Raw genomic sequence first — 14026 nt, forward strand, 5'->3', positions numbered from 1 at the left:
CGGATTAACAACGCGCGAAGACAAATACCCGACGCGGCCATTAAACGTGATTGTAGACTTCATACTAGTCATTTCGATGACTGGCATCGATGACCTGCCGTACGATGTCGTCACTCGTCCTCTCCACCCCGATACCGAAGTAGCAATAGTCCTTTACTAGCATATCCTGTCCGCATAGTGATTTTAAGTTACTCCAGGACATTCTCTTTTAGAGGGGGTACGTTTCCAGGCCTTGTAGTTTTTTACAGATTCAACGAAATACTTAATCACACTATATGTAAGCTTCATCGCGACATCGGAAACAGTTGCAGTACCGTACATTAGTTCGTCGCTGACGGTTAGTTTATTTCTTTCATGTTAAGTTTTTTGTAGTGGGGGGTCTTCTTTGCTGCTTTTGGTGTATTTTGTGGCGGAAGTACAGCGCCACTTACAGGCCCGGCATATGTACTACAGCGTCTCCAGCGAGTCGAGCTATCTAGTGTGAACGGAAGACTTTTCTGATATCGAATTTGGTTCGTTCTCTATTTCCTCTCCATGTAAACGGGGTCTGGAGGTGTCATGGGGGATGGTGTCAGGACTGAACTCTTTGTCTTCAAATCTACAGTAGAACTGATTCAGATCGGCGTCGGTCGTTCATGGAGAGTGAGGCTTTTGGCTTGTAGTTTGTGATCTGTCTTAGATCACGCCAGACAGAAGCAGAGTCGTTTGCTGAGAGCTGGTGTTGGAGTTTCTCAGAGTATTGCCGTTTAGCATCTCTCACCGTCTTGCTAAAGACGTACTTCGACTCCCTAAAACGTGCCTTATCGCCACTCCTAAACACCTCCTCCTTTTGCAATCTTAGCTGTTTCAGTTTAGGTGTGAACCAGGGCTTGTTTTTGTTGAAACTCACCATGGTGCGTGCTGGTACACAGCTGTCCTCACAGAAGCTGATGTATGACGTCACAGCCTCTGTATATACATCCAGACTTTGAGTAGCAGTCCTAAACATGTCCCAGTCAGTACAGTCCAAACACGCCTGAAGTTCCTCCATAGCTTTACTGCTCCACTTCCAGAATGTCCTCACAACAGGTTTACACAGTTTAATTTTCTGCCTGTATGCAGGAATCAGGTGGACCATGGTGTGGTCAGAGTGGCCCAGTGCAGCGCGGGAAACGGCGTGATAGGCTCCCTTGATGGTGGTGTAACAGCGATCCAAAATATTCCCCTCTCTGGTGGGGCATTTAATAAACTGTTTGTCTTTTGGGAGTTCGTGGCTGAGGTTGCCTTTGTTCAAGTCACCAAGAACAACAACTAGGCAGTCCGGATAAGTCCTCTCCACACACAGTATCTGGTGGGCGAGTGTGCGCTGTGCCTCCTGCACGTTCACATGCGGTGGGATGTAAAAACCGATCAGTATGAATGAAGAAAACTCGCGGGGGGAATAGTAGGGTTTGCCGTTGATGATAACAGTTTCCAGAATCAGTGCTGCAGAATCACTGTCATATCGTTGCGCCAGCCACTGTTAGTGTAAACACATATTCCTCCACCTTTTGATTTGCCAGAGAGCTCCGTGTCACAATGCGCTCTGAACAGCTGGAAGCCTCCCAGCTGCAGTGCAAGTCCGGAGTCGATCCACACAGCCAGGTCTCATTGAAGCACAAAACACAATATGAAGAAAAGTCTCTGTTTTTACTAACCAGTAGCTGAAGTTCGTCCAGTTTATTGCTTATGGAACGCACGTTGGAGAAAAATATTCCAGGTAGCAGCGTGCAAAGTCCGCGGCTCCGGAGGCGCACAAGTGTCCCGGCCAGTTTCCCTTTCCTGTGGCGTTTCAGTGCTCGGATGCACGTGAGGGTACCTTTTACAAGAATGTCCAATAATTCCACGGAAGAACAGATAAAAGTGGGAAAGTAATCCGCTGAAGTTGTTTCTCTAATGTTTAGGAGCTCTTCCCTGTTGAAAGAGTTTGGTGTACTGTATGTAAACACTGAATTAACGCACAAAACATGACAAAACAGAGCGCACCAAAACACCGAAGCAGCCATCTGCGGTGCCATCTTAGTTCCGAACCTATTCAAGGTTTATTGTACGCTGTTCTGCAGTGTCCCTGTGCTCTATTCATAAAATCATGGTGTCCTTGCAACATGTATATCATTTATTATTAAACTTGGTTACATGTAAGTGGCTTACTCCTGCATTCCCGGAGACATATACTTTTGTTTACTAAATGAACTTTTGCCCGGGTATCCAGCATCTTCGCTTTCAGTAAAAACCTGAGCATTCCTATCAGCCTCCCACAAGACTTTGTTTATGTTGTAGCGCAGGGAAGAACAGCAGGAAGGAAGGCATAAATTATCTGTTGAGTGTTGGTGAGCTGTTATCTGATCATTCTGAGCTGTCCCAGCATGGGTACTGCTGGGAAAACGTCTTGAGCAACAAACCGAATCCGATAACAACAGTTTTCTTTGCTTTGCAGAACCGTAGACCTTTAAATATCACCAGTGAATAGCTGACAGTCGAGGCTTCAGACCAGTTATTAAGGTGTTTATTTTCTCTAATTTTCATGTATATTTTCTGAATTTCAGGGTCTGCTGGTGGCCACCATCTTCTGCTTTTTCAACGGAGAAGTAAGATGTTTTTATTTATTTATTTAAACCTGCATGCACACACATACATCCACACTCTTCCAAACTTCCCCTATGTGATCAGGAATAGACAAGGCAACTTCCTCTGCATGACCCGCAGCAGGATGGTAAATTAGCAGAATGTCTTGACAGCCTCAGTTCTTCGGGGCTTTGCCGGGGACTTAGTATTGTTTACGTTTGGAAAGCAGCCAAAGATTTTACTCTGATTGTTTTCAATTATTCATGTGATTGATCTGATTACAGAATAGCTTGTTACCGCCAGAAGTGAATGTCTAAAGAGCCATTACATAACTCCTTTACCCTGTTAACATAAAATGGAGAAAAGCACTGCTTTATTTTACACTTAACTGCTTTGAATTTCTATTAAACATCTTATAACAATAATGGGTTTATTGTACGCTCAAAGAAACAGTGGCATTGACTTGTCTTTATATAGGAATTTAGGCACACAAAATATATGGATATATATATATATATCTTTGACTAGAAATATATATTTTAAAGCATTAAAAGAGCCATATTGAGTCTAAGCACTTCAAATGTATGTATGCATCCACATTTCTTTTAAAAGAACAAGTCTGCCTTATCAAAAACAAACAGTTTTACTAAGAATTACTGCAAAAGCAGTTAAGAATGACTGCACTCCAAAGTAATTACAATTTCTGAAGGAAAGGTTAATATTTTGAGAAATAGCTATTAGGCTAGCTTAGCACAAAGATGTGTATCATTAGGAAACCTCTACTCTCATATTACCCTTGGAAAGCAAATGTGTTTTTTTCCCAACACATTTAACTTTTACTTTAGGTGCTTTAACCATAGTTGTATCTCAAATATGTATCCATTTCCATTAAATATGAATTCTGGTTTCTCTGGTTAGGTCCAAGCAGTTCTTCGGAGGCATTGGAACCAGTACAACATCCAGTTTGGCAGCAGCATAGGGAACCACTCGGAAGCGATGCGATCGGCCTCCTACACAGCCTCCTCCATCACAGAGGTACAGGGCTGCTACAGCATCGACGGCCACACAGAACACATGAACGGCAAAGGCTTCCACGACGCCGACGCCTCCATCTTGAAGTCAGACAGCCCCTTCGCCTGACAACATTCCCGTAACCCTGCCTGCCCCACCCACAAGCCTAGAAACTGCAGTATGTTCGGAGAGACAACCAGAGAACTCGCCTTTTCCTTTTGATATGAAGTCAGAAGCAATGTTTGAGGAAAAGGACACACTCTCACCCACTCGAAGGAAATTGTCCCCTCTCGGTCACACCGCTCTTTATCAGCATTGTACGGTGAGCTCAATACAACCACTCCTGCGCTTTGTGTACAAGTTGACACAGAACTGCTTCACTCGACCTAAGATGCATTCTGATAAACACAATAACGTTGCGATCTTTCTGCCTGACAGAATTGTTTTAAAGTGGATGAACATTAACAGCTCGACCGTCCTTCGGGGAACATGTTGTGCACAAAAAGACTTTGGTAAAACTGTAAATTCTTATGACATGGTTAGTGCCAAACCGAGAAATATTTGCCTGCCTCGTTTTTTTTCTCTTTTTTCAATACAGAACCAGAACGAAGATAGGACGTCTAACAAGTGCATAATAACACATTAAAGCTATATTATATATTTCACATGTTAAACTTAATTTATCTGAACATATTATTGTTTATTGAATAAATACCATACAGTATTTATTGAAGTTGATATGATATATTATTTTGGAAATTAATATGACTCATTGCTTCACGCAGACGTTCAATGTATTTCTTGTTTGTTTCTGTGTGCAGTTAATGCAGATGATTTACCGAATCATATCGTTAGCATGCAAGCTAATTTAAAGAGATATCATCATGCTAATGTTTGAACGTGTTTAAGTGATCCTTAGTGACCTGTGCATCCTGTAAACTACATATTAGGTTGTTATTTAACTTCTTAACACAATATTTTCACAGGGAAGCCGTCTTGATATCACATGTTCACCTATATTCATTACACTCGAATGTAACTGAAGTTTGAAGACGTGGCTCTGAACATATACTGTATGTACCACATTCCCTTTCACTGCTGTCTTTAGCCTTACTGCTCTCAGATTACTTAAATATAACCACTAAATAAGCATTATGGGGTGTTCAGACTGAACGGTACTGTGTTAGAAATGCAGGAGGCTAACGGTAAGATAATGAAATACAAGTCAGGAAATTAATTCTAAAGAAAAGGGTTGGATTTTCAAAGTCAATTTTTCAACATCAACTTACTAACTTAGGAACCGTAGCTATTGAACTGTATGTATGTATATTACATCCCATTCGTAACTTACTTAACTTATGTGCAGGATTTAAGCTAACAAATACACCTTTTGTCTTTTAAGGTTGTTAGGAAGCTAGAAGCTAATGTTGTTTATGCTAACGTTAAACAACATTATGCTAAGGTTGTTAGCACCAAGTAGCAGGAACATGCATCTGCACAAAGTTAATTGGTCGATGCAGAGCGTCTCAAGGTAATGATGGATTGCATTGCAGCAAAATTCTATATAAACACAATACTGCAAAAAACATTCTTAAAAGCTTTTAGCAAGCTGTCCAAACAGTGCTGCTGTCATTTCATCCTAAAACCTTCATGTACGTTTTGCTCATTTTATAACCTTTATAGGCTACTGCTGGGAACAGGATTCACTATCAGCTGATGTAAATCTTTTTGTAAGTCTAGTTTCTGAAAAGTTGAACATGTGAGAGTGACTGGCGTGTGTGCATGATTTATACATTTACAGTATTTATGAGTACATTATACTCTGACGCATTCAAGCATAAAGCAACCGTCTTATGTGACAGTGTGTTGGACGTTGATAAAGATATTGTTTGTTCTACCTTTGGGTTTAAAAAAGGGAGGATGCGGAAGCGGTTGGATAGGTCTGCTCGTATTATTTACCATTTTTTGTAGTCATCACCTTTCCACTCTGCTTGTATTTGAAAGTGAAGAAAGAAAAGTAGCACTGCCTTCTTTGTAACTTATTAATGCCATATTATAAGAACAGACAGAGACAATTAGTGTTAGTTTGATATGTAGAAACTCACATTCAACTTTTCAAACAGCATGTTTTCTTTACTATTTCAACATAGAGTGTTGAAGACAAACAATATATATCCTTCATAACAGTATTCCAAAAACAATTATACATTTGTTTTACAGTCAGCTACTTTTGTCTTTGGTGGATGAGTATTTTTGTAGATCATGAATTTCTCAATAATCTGAACGGTGAGGACCTATACGGTGGCCAACAGGTGCAAACGCGTTACAACAGCCCAAAACATTTCCGTTGGGAGAAACGCGGCGCAGTTTAAAAAAACGGTGCACATACAAAAACATAAATGTGCTACAACACATGAAAATCTAGAAACAACTTCGCCAACACTAACAAACACAAAGCGCACTTGTTGACGTTTGGGGATTATAAAGTTGGCCAAATTTCACTGTCTTTGGAAACTCACCTAAAATGTAATTATTAAAGTCTTATTTTAACAATGTGATCAGACGATCCCTTCCGATTTTATTGCCTATCTGCGTATTAAGCTAGCTAGCTACCGTAGCTAACCCAATCATTTCGAAAGTTGGCCAACTTTATAAATCCCGAAAACCTCAACAAGCGCTCCGCTCCCAGCTGTGTGCATCACTTTTTAGGGCTCCCTGGTTTCCGTGTGTTTTGACCCATTACAGCATTTTGTATTTGCAGCACTTTTAGAAAATGCTGAACATGTTTCCTACAGTTGGTGAAGATGTTTCTTTATTATCATGTGTTTTGGCACATGTGTTTTTATATTTGTATCGTTTTTGAAAGTGCAGTGCTTGTCTCCTAATGGGTTTTTTGGCCGTTCCAGTAACATATTTAAAAGAAAGTTCTATAGTATTTTGATATGTGAAAAAGTGTTATTGGATGCCAATGATAACGGGAGTGGGTTAATTACAGGATATATGCAGAGTATTCTTTTAAAGCAAGGGTTCAGTATCACACATACATTTTGTACTTTGTAATGTCAGATCTGCAGGACAGTTTCTCTGTATAATTCTAAACTATACAACTTACATACATGGCGATCACAGTGGAAGTCTTTATAAACCAAGTCATTTACCGTGTGAGGGTTTTATAGTCAATTAAACAGTATTTTCATCACATGTTAAGAGATTTCTGAAAAATGTAGTAACTATGTACCATTTAAGTTGTGTATATATGTGTGAAATATTTTCATATGATTCTCCAAAGGATTTGTGAAGTCCGCTGGGACACTTTCGTGAAATGTTGTGAAGTATGACAAAAGCATTAATGACAATGTCTGTAGTTTTTGTTTATACTGTACTGTATTTAACTTTGGCAGTCTTGACACATTGACTCCACACTGCTGTTTGAATGTAACTGGTTGTGTTTTATTCTCTGTGAAAAACATATATATATACATATATTTACGTACAAGGTGTCTTTTTATTATTTCAGTGATAAGACAACGTTGCTTTCTGCATTTAATACAGTTTAGAACATCAACAACAACCATCAACTCTATTATTTAATTTTTTGGCTTAATTTTTTGTATTGACACACATGTTTAAATAAAAAGCACATATTTGACTTTCACTAGTTCCAGTATAGGTAGTTTTGTGGTCAGTATGAGGGATTATGTTATCAAATATGTGCAATCCTACAATTCCAGAACAGAAGTATGAATATAAGATAAAGTAAGGTTCAGAATTCAAAGCTTTTTTAGAAAAGTGGTTTTAAATGTCTTTGTGTCACTCCAAATTTCAGAAAATCCCCAATGTTTATGGGATTAATAGTGATACATCAAGCTATGAATCATTTATGGAAAAGCCTTTCTTTAAAAAAACTATTCAGAATAAGGATTCAACTTTAAGGTTTGTTTAATAGGTAGAGATTTGTGTTGATAGATATTTAAATAGTATTGTTCCATCTTGTACAATTATTAGCATTTAGCAAGAAACTACAGATGAATTGGAAAAACAAATGGATATCAAAATGCTAATTTGTATTTTGACTATTTTCTTTTTAGTAGTCTGAAATGTTATGGAGGCAACCAAAAAATGCAAAGTTGGCCAGTCCATAGAAACAGTTTTAGCCTGAAGTGTATCAGCGTAACATCCTTCATATTTGTCTCATTGATTGCAAACAATATGAGTTAAGTGTCGAAGTATGGTCTTCCAAATCCTTGAGATCACGATGTAACTAATTTGACACCGCTGTGCCTGGTGGGGGGGTTTTGTAATAAGAAACATCTACTACACTGGAAAGAGTCCCCACAGCAACTGTCAAACAAACAAGCTTTATTTTTGTAGAACGCTCAGGTCCCAAATCTTCAAAGTGGACAAAATATATATTAAAAACATGTAACAGCACAGTGTACAGTAAGTGTAAATATACGTATAGTGTATGGCGTAAAAGTGAATGTTTTAGATGGAGAAGATACCCTAAAGTATAAATTCACATTTTTTTTTAATCAAATTAAATGGAAAAAGTCTGCATTCATCTGGATGATACCTTACTAATGGTTTGCATTTTTCTCGAACAACATAATAACCTTAAAGGTGGGGTATGTAATTTTGGAGAAACCAGCTCGAGTGCGCTAGAATTTGAAAATACACAACCGGAAAAAATCTGAGATTTTTTCCGGTTGTGTATTTTCAAATTCTAGCGCACTCGAGCTGGTTTCTCCAAAATTACATACCCCACCTTTAAGGTTATTATGTTGTTCGAGAANACACATAAAAACAATAATTCAATAACGTGCTTTAACCACTAGGCGGTGCACACAAGGTACACACAGCATAATAACTTTGTATTATTAGTGTAGGACACTTATGTATGTACAACATCTGAAGATGTGTAGTTTTATTCATGCTTTCACATAATTTTACAGCATATTGCTATACTATTTCAGACTCAGTATTTACATTCTTATATTCAAAGAAAATCAGTAATATCTTTAAAAACTACAAGTCCTTTTATATCAGCTGTGCACCGTTATGGTGTAAATATAACCTATCTATGAATTAGATCAAATGTAAAAGTCAGCCGAATTACTATTGATACTGCGAGGAGACGTATTGTGTGAAGAGAAATTGAAGATGTTGTTTAATTGTTGATATATTTATGATCCACGTCAAGTATTCAGTTTCGGCGGCATTTCTTCCAGTTTTTCCAAAGGTCTTCTCATCAGGGCTCTATAAATAAAGAACTACGGCAGATCTGTAATATGTAATGCAGCCGAACCGTGTATTACAATGCCGTTATGTGATAACTTTCAAAGAGAAAAGCAAGAACACTCGGAATTAAGTATTATTTTATTCTTTTAAAATGTTTTTCCGATTTCATATCATATAAACACCAAATCCTAACATGCATTGCGGCTAAAACATCGAATCAGCGAGCTTAAACCATAGCTGAGGATCTTGGGTAATCACTCGAAGTGCTTACGTCTGTTTCCGGTTATTTTTATTTTGAAATTCAGTTCCTGACAGACACCAAAAAAGGCTGAGATTATGGAACTAAACAAATAAATAAAAACAAGTATAATTGTTTGTTATTGGTGAGTAAATAACAGTGTGTTATTTTGAAAAGAATAACAAATTTCAGTATTCTGAGACTTTGAGCTCCATTTATTTTCCTCGCAGACGGCAGCAAAAGTCCGAAATTATACGATTTAAAATAAAAGCAATAATTGTGGCTTGCTATTGATTAAGGACATGTTTTTATGAACCACACAGCTTCCGGTCTTCCGATAACATGTAATGCCGTGAGACTACCAATAGAAATACATCGCTTTTAAAATCGTGCTGTGCAACACGAAAAAAAGGGGAAAATCGTGTTGGTGAACACGAATCAATAATGAATTTTGGTGTAGTCATCTGTTAGCATTTTTCGCTCGTTGCTAATTCAGAGGCTCAGCGTTAGCATTGTGTTTTTTTTTGTTAAAAAAATAATTTAAATGATCAGTTAAATGAGTTTATTTCCGTTACATGGATATAAAACATTAATAGTTTATTAAATTAACATGCCCTCAGACACGGTTTCCTGCAAGATGTTGCAGGAGGCCCCCGGTACCGGGGTCTCTCGGGCTTAACAGGTTTTAATAGATGGTCCTTGGTAATTTGTTAGTAAGTTGGGAAAAATACAAAACAGAATATACTATTTTATTTCAGACTTCTAAAACGTAATTCTGTACTTTGTCAGTCGGGGCGCTAGCTAGACCAACTACAGCTGGACTACTTTGCACATGATGCCGACTGTTCTGACTTCTGCAGTGTCTTGTAGGTGGGAATGTGGTTAATGTTCTTGGACTTATGAGAGGTTAAGTGTCCTGCAGATGGTGTGAGTGCATATTATAGTTTGACACTTTCACTTGATCCAGAGTAAGCTTTATATGAACTGACAGGAAACAAATTAAAGCAAAAAAAGGCCTGAATAGGAAACATAATTGATGCAGATGCTGTACAGAGCAGGAGGGGTCACTGCATGTGTTGATGAGTATGAAGATGATGTGAATCACATGATGTGGACTTTCTACAGTTTAACATCTACGGGAACACCTGTCCACACTGTGTTCCCAAGGAGGCCCCTGCCGGGAAGCTATAGGCTATGAAGAGAAGTTTGTCAGGGTTCAGCGAGAGATGGAGAGATTGACAGGAAGGAGAGTAAGAGAAAGAGTTAATATAGAAAACCAAAATCACCTCTTTAAGCCATTCCAAATGTTGCGCCTCCCACCAACTCTGTAATACACCCTTTATTGAATACACTTGAAAAACCATGTGATATTTCACAGCAGGAAGAATAATTAACCTAAAAATGAACTTAAGCACAGAAATTACCCCAAACAGATGTTTCATAAGCAAATATATTCTGCTAACCCTAAACAGCAGAACACACACATAGTGGGGATGTTTGGACATAAGGCCATTCGAGTGTCATGGAAAGCAGAGCCCGGTACCCAAATGCAGCACACAGAAGCACTTCAAAGGAAGTCATAACATAAATATACCTTTTATGTCAGTAATCCAAGACAAGATGAAACCGAACAGAACTTTCCCATACAAGGATCGACAAGGATCCTCAAAAGACAAGGACTTAATTACAAGCAGAACCAATCGCATTGACAATATACAGCTGGAGGGGGCAGGCAAAAACACAAGGGCAGCAGGTGAACAGAATCAGGGTGGGGCATACAATCAGGAAGGAAAAGCAGACTCAACACAGGGGTTGAACACTTTTCAAAATAAAAGAGAAAACACAATGACAGATTATTTAAAAGAGCAACTCCTATTCAGCAGGCATGGAAATAATTAGTTTCGTTGATTAAAAGTTAAGTTTAGGGAGAGTTAAGAATGTAAAATATGATAGACCTATTGCATTTAAGAAGACAATCGTATACACATCACATACATTATGCCAATGTATTCTCAAAATAAATTGAAAACACCGTTCTTAATATTCCCATAAACATTTGTAGAAGACAATCACGATTTAAAAAAAGTCCATCAAACAGTTGGTCTTAGTTCCCTGCCTCAGATCTTTCCTGAGTTTTGGCAACATTCCTGAAATCCTGCTTGTCTGACCTGTTGACAGTAATTTAGGAGATTCCCCAAAGGTAAAGAATCCTTCCTGCGTTTTTCCAGTGAAGTTGGCCTTTCTCCTACATATACACAGCAGCAGCTATCAGTGCAGGACAGGGTAAATGTTTTCATGAAACTAAAGGCCTCCCTTCGTCCCCATTTCCTCTGCTGTCATGGAGGGCTGCAGGATTGGAGTGATTAGATAGCGACAAGCACCCACACTGGCGCCTCCTCATCCTGTGGAGCTTTTTGTGCGGTGCAGTAAAGGCGAGATACTACATTGTTGTGTTGAAATAAATCCCTCTCTCCATACCCCTGTACACTGGAATAAGGGGGGAACGTCTTCGTCTTCAATGGGAAGCTCATGTGCTAATCTGTTAACCAAGCACTGACACTGGCAACATTGTTAACTTCTTCCTTGGATTGGATTGCGATTGGATCCTGTCTGTAATGGATTTAAAAGATTCCCTAGAGAAAATAACAACATTTGATTGGCTTCTAACTCTTTGATGATTTAAGTAAGATTTCAGTTTAGGTCAACAATTTTCCAATTATGTCATTACTTTTCGGTCAGCGCGTTCTCACTACCAACTCTGGGTAGCTCTGGGCATCAAACTATAACACTCCACAAAACTTGCTAGTGGAGCATGCTCGTGAACTGTTAGGGCCTGAGCCTCGCAGCGGGGAGCGCATAATTGTGCCGAAATTTCCGCATTACATGAATTGCGACGCATTTGCGCATTACATGAATTGCGCCTATGTAACACATGAGCTTCTATTGGCTAGTTCTGCAAAACATTGTAAGTGATAGGCGAAGGGGCGGGATACCTCGAAGTGGTTGAGTAATCACAACAGAGCCGGCCAGCTAACCAATCAGAGCAGTCTTAATGTAGCGACTTAATTTACTAAACAATGTCAGGACAAAGTATGTGCTTTTTTTTGCCCACCTCAAATGTCAAACTGCCTTAGTCTGAAGTAGCAAGTGTTGGAATGTTTTCATGGCAAACCAATTATTTTTCCTTCCGTCTCATTTAGAATGAGTTCATATATTTAGACAGTTAAATAAAATAAACTCTCACTATAGTCAAAAAGTGTAAGTAAGAGAACAATGCACCATCTCCCGAGTTGTGTAGTGTACACGTGTATCACCACCTTTGAGGCTAAGTGCAGGCGACAGCGCCCTAAAGCAGCCCCCCCTCACCAGTGAGCAGCCAATGGTGTGCAGCCATACTTATTCAGGTCACGGGAAAAAATCGTGACAAGCTACCAGAGAAAAGACATGAAATGTTTGTTCACGTAGAACTACAAAGAACGTGTGACTCATGTGCAAGTCTTACCATTTGTACAACTTTTGCTGTTGTGGTCAAAGCTGCTACGTGCGGAAAAGTTAGAAACGGGTCGAAAGAAATTCCATGTGTCAGCTCAGGGTGTTTGGAGGCGGTGGAGTGGTATAAATGAGTGGTACTGGGAGTTATAATTGGACAAAGTGGGATTCAGAAGGGTGGGGGACATGTCTTTAGCCCCGTGTTGTTCTACAGACTGCAGCTAGAGTTGTGAATGAACTTTTGAACTTGTTGAATTACAGTACAAGTACATTCCAGTGTAGAGACGACTGTGCATTAAATAGGGCTCTGTTGCCGACTGTGCTAATGGACTTCTTTGTTTAAATGCGTATACTGGAAACAAAAGACTGTCAAAACAAACCATTAGGATCTATTTATGGATGTACAGTTTCTGGAGCATGGGAGATGGAGTGTGTTGGTAATAACAAAATAAAATACTGCTGCATAATCTAGCAGTGCTGCATAAATGATTCTCTTAATTTCATAAATAATAAAACACCACTAAATGTACCATGAGGACCGCTCTAATCTGAGGTCTGCATTAATAATGTATCCTTTCAGAGGAGGATTTGATTAACTGAATAGTGTCTATAATGTATTGTTAATGGTAAGCCCCATACTGCTTTGCATTGGAATGTATGGCATTATTTCCAAATTCTAAATGAGTGAATTATGAAAATAAATTATATGCAGAAAAACACTTTTGTAAACTTGTAATCTAGATAAGGTTGGAAAATGTGTGTAGGTCATCACATAATTCATCAGACATATGTTGCAATAATTGGCATAACTATTCAGAATTTGCAAACATGTGTTCATCCTAAAAGTCATACTTTTTGTATTTGTTTTACTAGAAAACATACCTTAATCAACATTTTTTGAGGATATTACTGTTTTTATTTAATTTTTTAATTTAAACCAGGATATTTCCATATGAAAACAAGCCCACATTATGATCGATATATAGTTATGAATGGCCAAGATGAGAAGTAAAATAGGACAATAAATGAGCATCAGACACATTTCCACTAAGCAAATATTATATCAGACCATATTTAAACTATATCAAATATAATATCTGTCCATATTCAACCTATATCCATCAACTTCTTGAGTAATCATTGCACACAAAACATTTGTTTATATATCTTATAAGTTAAAGGTGGGGTGTGTAATTTATTTCAGAAACAGTTTTTGTTATATTCCATTGAATGCTCTTAACATCCCGATAGCAATGAATATGTTAAATGCTTGGACAATAAATCCATAAAAAAACGTCATCTGTGGAAGCCGTAGTTCTGTAAAAAGCACGTCCAATCATCTGAACCAGCCCGGCTAAAATAACTGGATGGCCTACCTGCCTGTCAGCCTTCCATCTGTGCACACACTTATCTCGTGCCCTCATTGGTCATGTGCGCGTTTGTGTGTGTTGGAGGAGGGGCTCTGAA

At 38.6% G+C, this 14026-nt stretch overlaps 1 protein-coding gene across 1 annotated transcript in view; it reads left to right on the forward strand.

Moving 5' to 3' along the window:
- The window catches only part of LOC104964991 (calcitonin gene-related peptide type 1 receptor-like), a 25296-nt gene extending 17029 nt beyond the window's left edge, over positions 1 to 8267 (forward strand). Inside the window, 2 exon segments of the mRNA XM_010793929.1 lie at positions 2565 to 2606; positions 3502 to 8267. Coding sequence (XP_010792231.1) covers positions 2565 to 2606; positions 3502 to 3723 — 264 coding nt within the window. The 3' untranslated portion in view covers positions 3724 to 8267.
- Positions 8268 to 14026: the final 5759 nt, after the last annotated feature.

The sequence above is a fragment of the Notothenia coriiceps genome, unplaced genomic scaffold (genome assembly GCF_000735185.1).
Source record: "Notothenia coriiceps isolate Sejong01 unplaced genomic scaffold, NC01 NC01_scaffold00001983, whole genome shotgun sequence".
NCBI classification, from domain to species: Eukaryota; Metazoa; Chordata; class Actinopteri; order Perciformes; family Nototheniidae; genus Notothenia; species Notothenia coriiceps.